General features: G+C 36.3%; 2 protein-coding genes across 2 annotated transcripts in view; both read left to right on the forward strand.

Annotated features, from left to right (window-relative positions):
* Positions 1–2922: 2922 nt before the first annotated feature.
* On the forward strand, positions 2923–12293 carry lrrc45 (leucine rich repeat containing 45). The gene is made up of 18 exons (XM_042767101.1): positions 2923–3079; positions 3560–3823; positions 4999–5060; positions 5156–5226; positions 5891–6069; positions 7072–7200; positions 7279–7391; positions 7470–7528; positions 7644–7721; positions 7803–7938; positions 8625–8702; positions 8778–8889; positions 8980–9050; positions 9131–9223; positions 9979–10071; positions 10161–10334; positions 11249–11396; positions 11596–12293. The coding sequence occupies exons 2-18, from the start codon at positions 3592–3594 to the stop codon at positions 11790–11792; spliced, it is 2025 nt and encodes a 674-aa protein (XP_042623035.1). The 5' UTR covers positions 2923–3079; positions 3560–3591; the 3' UTR covers positions 11793–12293.
* Positions 12294–12834: 541 nt separating this feature from the next.
* rac3b (Rac family small GTPase 3b) overlaps positions 12835–14879 on the forward strand; it is a 9829-nt gene continuing 7784 nt past the window's right edge. The window contains exons 1-2 of the mRNA XM_042767102.1: positions 12835–13030; positions 14332–14403. Of these exons, the coding sequence (XP_042623036.1) occupies positions 12996–13030; positions 14332–14403 (107 nt within the window). The 5' untranslated portion in view covers positions 12835–12995. The remainder of the gene's footprint in view (positions 13031–14331; positions 14404–14879) is intronic.

Below are 14879 nucleotides of genomic sequence, written 5' to 3' on the forward strand. Positions count from 1 at the left end.
AGGAGTTTGGAGGGCATCAACACTCCAGTCGGACTCTGCGCAGACTAGAGCTTGGAGGGCATCAACACTCCAGTCGGACTCGGCGCAGACTGGAGCTTGGAGGGCATCAACACTCCAGTCAGACTCGACATGGAAAGGAGTTTGGAGGGCATCAACACTCCAGTCGGACTCGGCGCAGACTGGAGCTTGGAGGGCATCAACACTCCAATCAGACTCAACACGGACAGGAGTTCGGAGGGCATCAACACTCCAGTTGGACTCGGCGCGGACTGGAGCTTGGAGGGCATCAACACTCCAGTCGGACTCTGCGCGGACTGGAGCTTGGAGGGCATCAAAACTCCAGTCGGACTCGGTTTGGACTGCAGCTTGGAAGGCATCAACACTCCAGTCGGACTCGGTTTGGACTGCAGCTTGGAAGGCATCAACACTCAAGTCAGACTCGGTCTGGACTGCAGCTTGGAAGGCATCAACACTCCAGTCAGACTCAGTGCAGACTGGAGCTTGGTGGGCATCAACACTCCAGTTGGACTCGGCACGGACTGGAGCTTGGAGGACTTTTTTACTAGGTCTTATACAAACAAATAGTACCTTCCAAAAAGACTTTTTCTTTTTACATTTCTCCTTCTTTCTTCCTACTTTTCCCCCATTGACATCAAAAGCACATTGTTGCACTGGAGCTTTTAGGGCATCACCATTCAAATCCAACTCAGTGCGGGCTGTAGCTTGGCCTTGGACATTGGTAATCTGGTCTAAAGAGGAATGACAACAACAACAATTAATAATAATATAAGTTATTTTCATATTATTAGTGCCTACTTATATCCTACTACAGCTATACTAGCTATAAATTATGAGTTATTCATTTATGTTGTTTGGCACAGCTTTACACTGCAAGCATTTCACTCTCATGCGCAAGTGAAAAATTACTTTTAGCACAAAAGTGCAAGTGGCATATTACCAATACATTTATGTGCCTCACTAATTATATATTAACACTTTATAACAACTTTCTTACAACATTAACACATTCACATTATATCATCATTTAAACATTTATAGACTACTGATCTGTTAAAGTTTTTTAATGAAAATTGTTATAGTGCTTCCTGATGATATTTGTCAAGGTTGAAATTGACTCACTAACTGAAAATGACTCTGGAAATGTGACTGTATCTATTGCCATGTATCATGTGCTCAGTTTTTCAGTGCCTTTGATTTTGTATTATGTAATATGTCCCTAAATTTTTGACCGTGCCCTATTTCCTGGACAATGAAAACTTCAGCAAATAAATGCATTTCCCATAACATGGTCATGTAACATACTTTCAGTGTTTCTCCTGGAATGTACCACAGCTGCATCATAGCCCTCATCATTTTTCTCGCCCTCAGCTGAGCTAGTCTTCTGGTTGTATTTTTCACTAGCTCTGCTGTTACCAAATAGTGCCTTCCAAACCCTCTTTATCTTTTTAAATTTCTTCTTCATTCTTCCTCCTCTCTTCTCGTTCACTTCAGAAACCGGTTGCTGTTCAAGTGGTAGAAGTGGATGGGTTCCCACTGCATCACTGACAAATTGTGGTGGTGTACATTGTTGTGAATCGTACACTTGTCCACAGTTCTCAGCTTTTTTGCAGTGTGATTTTAGCTGTATCTTTTAACTGCTATTCTATAAACTGCAGATAAGCAAAGTTGCAGATGAGCAAAAAACAACAAGTTGCAAATAGTAATGCGTTGAACACGATCAAAGTTGCAAATAAACAAGCAATAATAAGAAAGAAGAGCTTGGGGCTCTAATACCATTACTGTCACTGTGACGTCATTTTTGGAACTCTGGCGCTAGGATTCCAATTTTCATGTTTAGCGACACTCGTTTTTTACGAAGCGCTCATTGGCCAGTATCGCTATGTGGGCGGAGCCTCAACTTAAGTGCAGAACACTAGACCTACTGACAGTAAATTTACGTGGACCTCTTGGGGTCTTGTAGGGACATCATCATTCCACCCTAAATTATGATGAATTAAAGCATTGCCATTCATCTGTGCAAGTAAGAATGGTGCTGTTAATCTTTCGCGCAGCAATTAGCGACTATAATGTAAACATAAGTAGGCTAATTGGAGCATGAATAAAAATGCACGTTTGGTGGCAATCATGTGATGTAAAATTATCAGTTTATGTTGCATTGTAAGTAATGTCTGTGGTGTAAATACTATAACTCTAACATCATTTAGGCTATGGTGTGGATTAAATTATCTAAAATATGGTCATGCAAAATAAGGCATTAATATGTGCATTATAAGTGGCGTTAAAAGGCGTGTATATTAATAAATGTGACTATAATACTGTAACAACGTGAAATTTTAAGTAGCTAAAGAGCGTGAAAAAACGCAAATAAATAAATACTTAAGCCACTCTCAAAAGCTATTAATGTTTTTGCACAAAATACGAAAATGATATTTATTTGAACATGAAACAAATAACATTTAACACTTAAAAAAGACAATTCTAAACACAGCACAGCAAATGCTTTCAAATGATAAAACCATAAATACAAAATATATCTGGACACTTTTTGGTTGTCAAACATTAGTGGAACATGTTCAGAGTTGAAGTAATGAACTACACTGACTGGCAGTTGTTTAAAAGTGACAAAAAAAAAATGTTGGTATAATTAGACTGACAAATACCTAAACAAAATAATAAAAAAATTCTGCAATAGGCCTAAATTGTGTTTAACAACCGGGATATACAACTACATACAGCCACATCTGAAAAACAAACAAGCGTTTACTTTGTCAAACAAAGTTAAATGTATACACTTGTAATATAGCTTATATTTTCTCACGTTGTGATACACGGAAATCTTGCCAAGTTGCCTTGTCTCTTGTCAGAGCAATGTATTTAGCGCAATAGTGGACTCGTCTAAAACTACATATCCCACAATTCCGCTGTTTCAAACCGGAAGTCGTTTCACTTCCTGGATACTTTAAACTGTCAAACAAAACAACAGTGAAGATAAAAGGCTGAACAACATCTGCTGTCACAACCCTGGATAAAGTCATGAATTTTAACTGCAGAAAGAAAGGTAAGTTGTCATTAGTTGTCTCTTCGTTTAATAATAACCGAGTTTTGCACGCAAGTTAAAGTATTAAATACAAGTCGTAGTCTATTCTAGACTCGATTGAAGGCGAACAGCGTTTATCTGCTTTAAGTTTTATTTATTTTTTTAACTTCTGACCAAAAAGGAAATGCACTGTTACAATTTATTTCCACTTTTGTTTCACAATCATGTATTTTGGGAGTAGTAGTAAATATTCCACTACTCTGCAGTACTTTTGTTATTTTTTATTTAATTTTTTTTGTTTTTAGCCATATTCATGTCATGCATTTAAAAACTCAATGTGAAAGAAACAGCGAAATGTGGATTTCTGATGAATCCTAACAAGGCAGAGCCCGTTTTAAATGCAAATGTGAGCAGATTGTAATTCCACTCATTCTTTCTGTACACTTGGCATTTCAAACCACGTTGTCTTCCTGTCTGTTGAATGTTTTCTGTCCTGTGCAGCCCAGTGAGAGGTGACGGAGCTGCAGGCGGTCATGGAGGACTTCAGGAGGTCGTACCTGAGGCTGTGTAAGGAGGGAGGAATAGATGCTCAGGAATCAGTGCTGGCTCAGCTGCACGACGCGAGAACAGTGACGGGCAGCTGTAGACTGGACCTGAGGGGACAGAGCATCACTGTGGACACCTGCAGCGTGCTGGGAAGAGTCCTGCAGAGCGACGCCGTCTTCACAGAGGTCCTCCTCAGCGACTGCATGCTCAGTGAGGAAGGTGGGCGAGGAAACAAGAAACAAAAATGCACTGCATTAACAAAAATGTCAGTCTGTAGGACCATTTTTGCATTGCAACATTATTTTCAAAAATTACTGTTATACAAGACCTACAAAAAATAAATAAGTTAAACTACAGGGCAGTACAACAAATATAAACGCTATTAATCAATCACTTTCAATATTTTGCATTACAGAAATTAACATTTATTATGCTTAATTGTCATGAAAATAATGTCACTGTGCAAAATAAACATGAAACTCACAGAAAAAGCTAGCAAATCCAAAGAATTAAAATATACAAAAAGGTGAGCGGGTTTGTTGGACCATTTTTGCATTGTGACATTATTAATTATAGAAGACGCGATTTTATGGAAATTGCTACATTTCGGGAAGTGCAACAAATATTAACGCGATTAATAAATTGTTTACAATTTTTGCACCATGCACATGTGAATCGATGGGCAAAGTGTGCATAATTAACATGAACATAATGTCACTGTGTAAACTAAATATGAAAATGAAACTCTCAGAACAATTCTGCAAATCCAAAGAAATTGAATATTGAAGAAACAAAAAAAAATGCATGCATTGTGACATTATTTTCCTAAAATAAATGTTATGGCAGTTGTAAAAATTACGTTATGTTTGATATATTCACATGGTCAAATAAATCTTTTAGTTTTTTTTTTTTTTTTTTTATGCATTACAGAAATTTGAATTTATTGGTAAAATGTGCATAATTGCCATGAAAATAATATCACAAAACAGAAATAAACATGAAAATACTGCAAACACAAAATAAGTAAATACTGCATACACAAAAAGTTGGTTTGTAGGATCCTTTTAGCATTGTGACATTTTCATAAGAAAGGATTTTATGTAATGTAAAAATGAAATGCTTAATAAATGAATGCAATTAATTGGAAATCTTACAATATATGAAATTCATGAATGTACTTATTAAATATAATGCAAAAGTAATATCTAACAACTTTGGTTTCATGTGAAATATGACCTGGACTTTCTTGCCCAGTTTTGAGCGATTGAATCTTTTAGACGAGGGCATAATTATCATATTGATGTTTGCTTGAGCCAATTAAGTTATTACTATTTTATTACAGTAGTTGTGTAGCTGCCACTCAAAACCACTCACACTGTTCCTGCTATCTACAGGCGTCAAGCTGCTACTAAACGGGCTTTGCTCCAACACCACAGTGAAAGTTTTGGATCTGAAGGTAAATTTAAGTTACATATAATAAAATATACTTATTTTGACTTCTATTTTCACTCAATCTGTAATACAGTTCCTAAAAATGTCATTTCTTTTCAGGGGAACAACATGAGAGGAACAGGAGCCGAGGCTTTGGGACAGTTGTTGGTGAGGAACAAGATGCTGCGCAGGTGACTGATTTTAAGATTAGTTTCCAGCCTATAATTGTTCTGTTTGTTGGAAATATTATCATTCCTATTTTCCTCCACATAAAAAGAGTAATAGTGAACACATCTAAACTGTGTCTCAATGATTTAATCACAATATGTGAATGTTTCTTTGCCGTTTGTATATTATATAACACTTTAAATCACAATAAAGTGCATTTTGCAACACATTTCACCTCTGTGGAAAATAAGAGGTTTTCATGACATCAAATGGGAAGTTTTTACATGTTTATAAAAAATTACAGTGACATTTTTTATTTGGAATACCAAGAAATGGCAAAAAATAATAATTTGTGCAATCATTTGTGACCAGGAATGTCACTATTTAGGGAAACCAAATTCAGTAACCAAAATAACCACTTCATAGCATAACAGTTTCATAGTTATAGTTTCAATAGTTAAGGCTGCTCTGTGCCTGCTCAAAATTCTGTGTAATTATGTAGTATTTAAAGTGAAGTAATTTGTGTAAATGCATTCATTCCACCTCTGAGCAGCATTAAACAGTCTGTGTTTGACACTTCAGATGAGCCTCTATGCCACATTTAATAGCCAAACAGTTCTGATGGAAAGTAAAAACTATCAAGAAAATATTGCAAATGTTAACCTATTGTTTGTGTTTGTCTTGGAGACTTGTGCTGGAGTGGAATGCTCTGGGAATGTGGGAGGAAGGATTTGGTGTATTTTGTGAAGGTCTGGCCTCCAACACCTCTCTCGCTCAGCTTGACCTGCGCAATAATCAAATCAACCACCAGGGGGCGGCGGAGCTCTGCATTGCACTGAAGAGGAACTCCACTCTGCAAGAGCTGGGTGAGTAAAGGAACAAATTCCACACTCGTTGTCTGTCAGCAAGGACTGTGTTGTTGTGCTGTTGTCCCAGTTATTTTTAGGCTGATGTGAGGTCAATATTTAGCAAAACGCCAGACGCTTTTTCTCTGAATCTCATTCCCTGCACTGTGCGATTGCGACTGTGTTGTGTGCAATATTTATGAAGTATTTGTGAATTACTCAACTTACTGAACTCACTGTCTCCACGTATGTCAATGTTAATAAAGCTGTGCAGTCATTTAAATATATTTAATACCTTTCTTATGTTTGTTAGCACATCTATCTAACTTAGAAATATCAATAACTGATAGAGAAAGACCCTATTGATGGCTCATATAAGGCGCATATATATATATATATATATATATATATATATATATATATATATATATATTATATATATATATATATATATATATATATATATATTATATATATATATATATATATATATATTTTTTTTTTTTTTAGTCTCTTCTGCTCACCAAGGCTGCATTTATTTAATCAAAAAATACAGTATAAATTGTGAAATATTATTATAATTTCAAATAACTGTTTTCTCTGTGAATGTCTGTTGAAATGTAATTTATTTCTTTGATCAAAGCTGTATTTTGAGCATCATTACTCCAGTCTTCAGTGTCACATGATCTTCAGAAATCATTCTAATATGATGATTTGCTGAAACATTTCTGATTATTATCAATGTTGAAAACAGCTGCACTGCTTCATATTTTTGTAAAAACCTTGATACATTTTATTTCCGGATTTTTTTGATTTATATAAATGTGAAATAAACAGCGTTTATTTGAAATAGAAATATTTTGTAACATTATAAATGTGTGTACTGTCACTTTAAATTCATTTAATGCATCCTAAAAGATTATAGAAAACGATTACATTTAAAGAAGTCTTGGACAATGCATTATTTTTTCCAGTGAAGCTCTACAATAATCATCGTCTGGAAATGTTTCATTTTGAGTGCAGATCTCAGATGGAACAACATCGGGCTGCTGGGCGGTCGATCTATCCTGGAGGCAATGCAGCAGAACCGCACACTGAACAAACTAGAGATGGCTGGAAACAACATTCCCAGCGACACGCTCAGAGCCATCGGTGAGGCTCCGCATCAGCTGTTACACACACGTTAAACACAAAGCCTTTCCTTGATTAAGCAAATTCAAATCTCCCCAGAACAGTCCATGAATCACAATGCAGACAGACAGTCCACACTGAGAGAGAGCCGGAGCAGGACTCAAGTGCTCAGCAAAGAGATCCAGCTCCTAAAGGAGGAGAAAAGCCGACAGGTGAGGAGGACTGGGATTATTCGGGTAAACTGTGGATGGATTGACGACTAACCTCCTTTCTCTACATGTGACCTGAAGTTTCTTAGTCTAATGGAGACCATTGATAGACAGAAAGACGAGATGGGAAGAAGCAGCAGGTGAGCATCACTCTAAATCTGAACCGATATACACCCCATAAAATAATCCATTCACCCCGTGCTCGGTGAGTAAACAGTGATAATAGATGTATAACAGGTGTTGTATTTCTTGTAGAAATTCATCCATACGTCTGGGGCAGCTACAGGAAGTGCTGAGCGAGCAGAAGTCATCTGTGAATTCTCTCACAGCCAAGTAAGCAGCCTTTAAAACTGCCATGGCTAAAATCACCGCAACATATTTTGCGAAGGTAAGTGTGTTTGTTTTGCTCTTCAGACTGCAGATGACGGAGGCGGCTCTCGCTCTGTCGGAGCAGAAGGCTCATGATCTCGGTGAGCTGCTGACGCGTGTTAAACTGGAGAAAGCCGAGCTCAGAGACAGACAGTCCAGAGAGATCCAGAAAGAGCAGGAGGTATTTACTGATTAAATATGAGATATAATCCTCTGATCGAATGCATTATTTAAAAAGGAGAAAAAAAGTGCATTTTAATTCAAAACTAAAATATAATTAATATAAGATGATTGGTTATTATTAATTATCAATAGAAGTGATTATTGCATATTTTTGTTATACATATTAACTACCATTAAAAAATATGGGGTCAGTCCCTTTTTTTTTTTTAAGAAATAAGTAGTTTAATTCATCAAGGATGCATTAAATGGATTAAAAGTCACAGTATAAAGACATTTATAATGTTACAGAGATTTCTATTTTAAATAAACGCTATTGTTTTTATCTTTCTATTCATCAAAGAATATGAAAAAAAATAAAATGCATCACGGTTTCCACAAAAATACGAACTGTTTTCAACATTGATAATAATTGGACATGTTTCTCGAGCAGCAAATCAGCAGATTTTCATGATTTCTGAAGATCACATGACACTGAAGACTGGAGGAATGATGCTGAAAATACAGCTGCACATCACAGAAATAAATTACATTTTAAAACATAGAAAACAGTTGTATACAATATTTCATAATATTTCTGATTTTACTGTATTTTGAACAGTAATGTATATGATTCCCACATAACACCTGTTCTTTAAACTAGCTTCTACTTCATAGTACCTGATTTGTCATGTTTCTGGTTTGTAGGATAGCGCTCTGAAGGAAGCCAAGCTTTTGAAGGAGGTGAACAGCGTGTCAGAGAAGAACCTCCAGCTTAGGAACAAGGTACAGAGGCGAAGCACTTCATATAATGAGCATCTTAGGTGTGTGAGATTTACCCGGTGTGTTTAACCCTCACAGCTGGAGGAGACCGAACGCAGATGTAAAACACAACAGGATCAGATCTTTGAGCTGAAGCAGGAACTCACAAACACCACTGCTGAGCTAAAGCTGCGTCTCGCCCAAACTGAAGGTGCTCATCACTTCCAACTCGCCTATATGGCGAAATCCTCTGCTTTTAGAGTGTATTTTAAAGTTTGAAACGTTTTCTTGAGTCTATTAGAAAGGCTGGAAATGGAGAAGAGAAGATCCAAGCAGGCACTTGAAGACATGGACGGATTACGACAGAAGGAGGTGAAGATGTTAAACTCACAAAGAGTTTTGCTTAAATTCTTAGTTGCTGTTGCTGAAAGTTCATTGTCCTTTGGCTCCAGGTGGATCATCTGACAAGACACCAGGAGGAGAGTGAGAGAGCGCTTCAAGAGCGCATCCTCAAACTCGAAGGACAGCGGATCCAGTTAGAAGAAGTACTCAAAACTAACCTCAAGATTCAAGAAATATTACATTTGAACACTAAAAGTGGCTCATGTTGTTCCAAACCCATTTTGCAGTTATTTTAGTATCATTGAGATAACTAGTTTTTTTTTTTTTTTCATATTTTGAATGTTTTTAAATTTTAGTTAAATCTTTAGTCATTTTGTTGCATTTTTTTGTCATTATTATTATTTAATTTTTCATGTCAATAGTTTTTATATAAAAAAAAAATAAAAATAAAAATAAAAAAATAATTTAAAAAAAAAAAATTTTTTATCAGTTTTTATGTACTAACTGAAAATGAGAATGTTTTTTTGCAATTAGCTGAAATGAAGTATATTTAATATATATATAATTAAAATATTAAATTTTATTTAAGTTAATTTTTTTTTATAAACAAAAATGTTTTTGTTCTAGTTAATAACCGTAAAAAGTTATTATTATTATTATTTTTATTTTATTTTTCGAAATCCAAATACTTGGAATATATACATAGACATTTTTATAGTTCATTGTATGGTTTCATGTCCTTGTCACTTATTAAATTTGACTTTTGTGTAAAAAAAAAAAAAGAAAGAAAAAATCAGGTTTGGAATGACATTTTTGGGTGAATTATTCATTACATTTGAAAACTAACCTCAGCTTTGTTTTCTTTCGAATTATTGTTGGTTTTGGAAAGTCATTGTTCTTAATGTTACATAAAGAAGACTGACAGAATGAAGAATCACGTTTGCACTCTTGCGTGCAGGAGCTGAGCAGAGTGAAAGCGTCTCTGGTGACGGAGAGAGCTCAGGCTGAGGAGGAGCTTGGGAAAGTGCGTGCACAGGTGCGCCTGGAGGAGGTACGCCATACTTTGTGAACGGTTGCTACATTAGTACCTGCAGTATTGTTCATCAAAGCCACAAGATCCTCTGCTCGTTCCCTCTGCAGCAGCAGCACCTGACCAGCCTGGAGGAGAAACTGCGGGCGGTTCGTCAGTCTCGGGATGAATCGCAGAACCACTGCACCCATCAGAAACAAACCATCGCTGAGCTGCATGCTAAAGTGGGTCAGCAAAGCATCGAGATGGACACGCTCCGCCGCAGGATAGACGAGTTACAGCAGGTACAGGATCCAGATGCAGTCACTGTCAGTCGTGGAGATACTAGTATAGTTTTCCTAGAACAGTTTTGATTTAGTCATTTTATTGTGTGTTTTTGTCATTTTTTTATTAGTATATATATATATATATATATATATATATATCTATATATATATATATATATATACACAGTATATATAGTATGTCTATATGTCTGTAGTTTTCATTCATTTCAGTTTTAGTTATTTTAGTTCATCAAGTTAAACTAAATGAAAATGTGTAATGTTGTGTGAAAACATTTTTGGGGTTTTAGTTCATTATAATAAACCAACCTTTTTGACTCCAAGGTCCCCCGCTGTCCACAACTAGTTTTATTTTATTTACAAAAGTAGTGTCCTGTGTCCATATATTTATTGTTCAAATAGTTGTTTTAGCTTATTTTAATGCATGTTTTATCTAAGTTTAAAACCTTTGAAGTCATCTTGCAGAAATGTGGACGTTTTCTGAAGTCCTTTAGTTGAGAACCACTTCACTAGGATTTATTTTGATTCATTTTTATTAATCTTACCATTAAATTTCCTAACGTTATGAACATAGATGATGTTATGATAGTGTCACCATTAAAAATGTTTTTAGTAAAAATAAAAAATGTATGTAGGTAAATATTGTTGTTTATTATGGTGTTAATTTATGAAATATTTTTTAATCAGCGTTTGGTTATGATGTTGGAGGAATCCCAAGCCATTACAGACTGAAACATAAATATTGCATGCTGAAGAAAAAAAAGTCATTTTTATTCCTTGATTATTATCTCAACAAGTTTTCAGTAATAAATATTTCATATAATGCAAATGTTTTAATGGTTTTAGTTTGCAAAAATAAAACCTGATTTTAAGTGAATAAATGTGAATGAGCTCTTGTTGTGTCTGAATGGCAGGACCTCGCAGGGAAAGAGCAGGAGAAGGTGGCAGAAGTGACCCGAGTGCGAGTGGAGCTACAGGAGCAGATCGGCCACCTGCAGGCTGAGAGAACGGCACAGAGCGGCCTTAAAGAGAAGATCGCCGCTCTGGAGAGAGAGATGAAGGGTACATATGCATTATGAGTCTTTGTGTTTTTGAGTTTGGTCATATAAAACAATAACGTCAGGAATTATTCATGCAACTCATTTCACTTTTTTGCGAGGGCTAAATGCAAGACTTGTTTTTGTTCCGTTCATGTGTGTGTGTTATGTAAGCTGATGCCTGTTGCAGGCTGATGGCTCATTGTGTTTGTGTTTTGGATCAGTTCTCAGTACCGCCCACAGAGAGGCCCTTCTGGACAAAGAGAGTGAGATCTCGTCTCTGCTCGAGCGGCTGCGCATTAGAGAAGGAGAGATCCAGCGCATACGTGAGGACGAGGCCCAGAGAGCCAGCTTCCTCCAGAACGCCATTCTCACATACGTCCAGGGCTCTCCTCTCGCTCACTTCAGCCCCAAAAAGTGAACTCTTATCCCAAGACTTCTGTGATTTTCCCACAGTTCTGTTATACACTTTCCATCAGGGTGATTTGCAACTATGCACAATACATCTACTGCATATTGCAAGTTTTTACAATGCTTTTACATATTTGAGTGACATGTTTTCATGAATTAAAATATATATATATATATATATATATATATATATATATATATACTAAAATACTTTTAAGTGTATATATATTTGGTTCGGAAAAGGAGTTTGCCTTGGTGAATAATCAGAAAACTTTTTTCCAAAAATTTGAAATTTCTCTTTTTTAATGAATATTCACTTTTATTTAAGATGTTGGAGCTCTTTCAAAAATGTGTCTTTTTAAAATCCCCATTGTGCCAAATTGTCCATCAACGCTCTTATAGTACGGCACTTACAAATTGTATATTTTAAGATGATTTCTACTGTCGGAGTTCTTCCAGTTTTGTAATGTGTGTTGGCTATTAAATAAAAAAGTTTTTTTTTTTTTTTTTTTACAAAACTGTGAGCTGTTTGTATGTAATGGAGTAAATATCATTCTTTACGTTAGCTTGTACAAATCTTTTTTTACTTTTCTTATCCTCAGGCCACCCAATATCTAGAAGAGTCTGATTCTTCATCAGATTTGGAAAAATGTAGCATTACATCACTTGCTCACCAACGGTTCCTCTGCAGTGAATGGGTGCCGTGGAAAAAAAATAAAAATAAAATATCTGCACCTTGGATGGCCTGAGGGAAGAGTAAATTTTAATTTTTTTGGGGTGAACTATTTTTATTCCTAATCCTCTGACACTTATAAAACACACTGTACTATAAAGAATATTTCCATAAGTGAGGTAAGGTCACGTGACAAACATCTAGCCTACCTTTTTTATATAACATTTAGTGTCTAACAACTCCAACTGTTACACTTACTATATAAAAATTTTTTTTTATAGTAAATAGGACATATTCCGCAGTATTGAGTAGCTACTGTACGTAGACAGTGACTCGACGATGTGTGGGCTCCTGTCCCTTTAAATTTCTTCGGGTTTTTCCGGAGAGTCTCGGTGAGGTTCGCTGTCAAAACCGCTGCTGCAAAGAGGGCAGAGACCGTGTTTTTGCAGATATCTATCATCATTTCTCGGGTTAAGTGGGTGCTGTGGCATAATAAAACACATTTACTCCTGTTAAGCGAAGCAACCGGCCTCTCCACAAATGCAAGCTATTAAATGCGTGGTTGTCGGCGACGGGTAAGTAGTGTTTTTTGATGGAGAGGAGCATCCTTGGAAACCCCGTGTTGGGCATTGCAATTCATTCATTCCTAGTTCTGGCATTTGCATTTTATTATTCAGCGTTATATTCTATATTAGACCCTGCATGTATGCAGAATGCTTGCAAAACTAAAATATCATCGGAATCTGTATGGCTATTGTAATGGACGCATTACAGCGTGAGACATTAATAATTGTTTCTTGCCGTGTATTATTTTGAATTGAAACGCAGGTGCGGCTTGTCAGTATGCATTGTTTATTGAGCGGGCTTTGAACAGAAATGTGCCGTTTTTGTTCACTGTATCAGAGAGTGGGTTTAATAGGGTGACCCATGCTGAATGGCAAAAGCCTGAAGCAGAAACGCTATGGTTACCACTCCCTCTCACGCGCGCGAGTGTGCACGAGAAGTGTGTGGAGCGCGTGCACGTGAGCGAGAGTTTCCCCTGCTGTCGAGTGCTGCGAATCTGAACCGATTCAGCAACATGATTCGCGATTATTTTATGTCACGGCGTCATTGCGAACACATTTAAGATATCAGTTATATCAGATCAAATAAAAAAAGACAATTCAAAAGAAGAAGAAGAAGAAGAAAAAATGTTAAATCGGCGTCTTGGTAAGAAATTACCACATTTTGTGCACTAAACAAATACAAAAAAAAAAAAACTATTTAAGGCTTCACAACAGTTTTAATTTGTCATTTCCGTTGATGTGTTAAGGTAGTGACCTATTTTTATCTTAGAATTAATTAGTACACGGGAGTTTATTCAATGCCCATTTGTGGATTTTCCACATATGAGCAGACTGATAATATAGGCTACCTTTATAAAATCGACATCATTATCATAGATCACATATGTTTAATTTTCATGTCTGTGTTCCTTTTAACGAAAACAGCTCGGTTCAACGAATCAGTCAGGTGGCGAATCGAGAATCGATTCGTAAACGAGTCCTTCAACCGACTCAAAAGAACGATTCTCAGCGGCTAGCGCTCTCTCAGTGCGCGTTTCATTAGTAATGGAGCTCTCTCTCTCTCTCTGTGTGTGTGTGTGTTGCCCTCAGGCGAGTGTGAATCTGGGACAGGGTCTGTCACTATCTGACATACTAGCACCCACATAAAGAGCACACTAGCAGCACTAACTACTTTCACTTGATGCAACCTTGTTCATCATTTAATGTTATATGACTTGGTGCTCTTTTCACCATTATTATTATTTTTTTTAAATGCACAGTAATGCATCTCAGAAATACCTAGCTAAGCTGTCCGGTGTGTGTTTCCTCAGGGCGGTGGGTAAAACCTGTCTGCTGATCAGCTACACCACCAATGCCTTCCCTGGCGAGTACATCCCTACAGTGTGAGTATATAGTGTACATCTGCTCATAAAAAGATTCAAAGTGAACTTTTAGACAAAATATAAAAGCAAATATAAATGATACCGTATAATATAGTGCAACAGATGAACTTCTGAGAGCTCGCAGTGTAAATCAGTGAGATCTTCATAACACTACAGCAGATAAAATACATAAAATGACATGAATATCAGTCAATATCTCCGAGAATGTCTTAGTAAGATGAGATTTAAATGCTTAGTGAACAAAACCTATAATGCAATGCAATGATGATGGAGAGAGGAACAAAAAATGTTCCTTGAAAGATCATATTCGAGACTCAAAAATCAGTGTTAATCTTGAAATATTACTTACAATATAAAAGTTATTCTTATCTTTACTTTTAAGATTTCACTAAAAGTCTAATCTATCAATCAGATGACAGAAGGCACGGAGCAGAAATGAGAATTGTATTTTAATTAATTAGACTTAAATGGATTGT

This window comes from Cyprinus carpio, chromosome A12 (genome assembly GCF_018340385.1).
Source record: "Cyprinus carpio isolate SPL01 chromosome A12, ASM1834038v1, whole genome shotgun sequence".
Taxonomy (NCBI): Eukaryota; Metazoa; Chordata; class Actinopteri; order Cypriniformes; family Cyprinidae; genus Cyprinus; species Cyprinus carpio.

Coding starts and splice junctions, on each gene's coding strand:
- lrrc45 (XM_042767101.1), top strand. CDS start 3,592: ATGGAGGACTTCAGGAGGTCGTACCTGAGGCTGTGTAAGGAGGGAGGA. Junction 7,201..7,278: donor CGACACGCTCAGAGCCATCG/GTGAGGCTCCGC, acceptor AAATCTCCCCAG/AACAGTCCATGAATCACAAT. Junction 8,890..8,979: donor GCGTCTCGCCCAAACTGAAG/GTGCTCATCACT, acceptor TGAGTCTATTAG/AAAGGCTGGAAATGGAGAAG.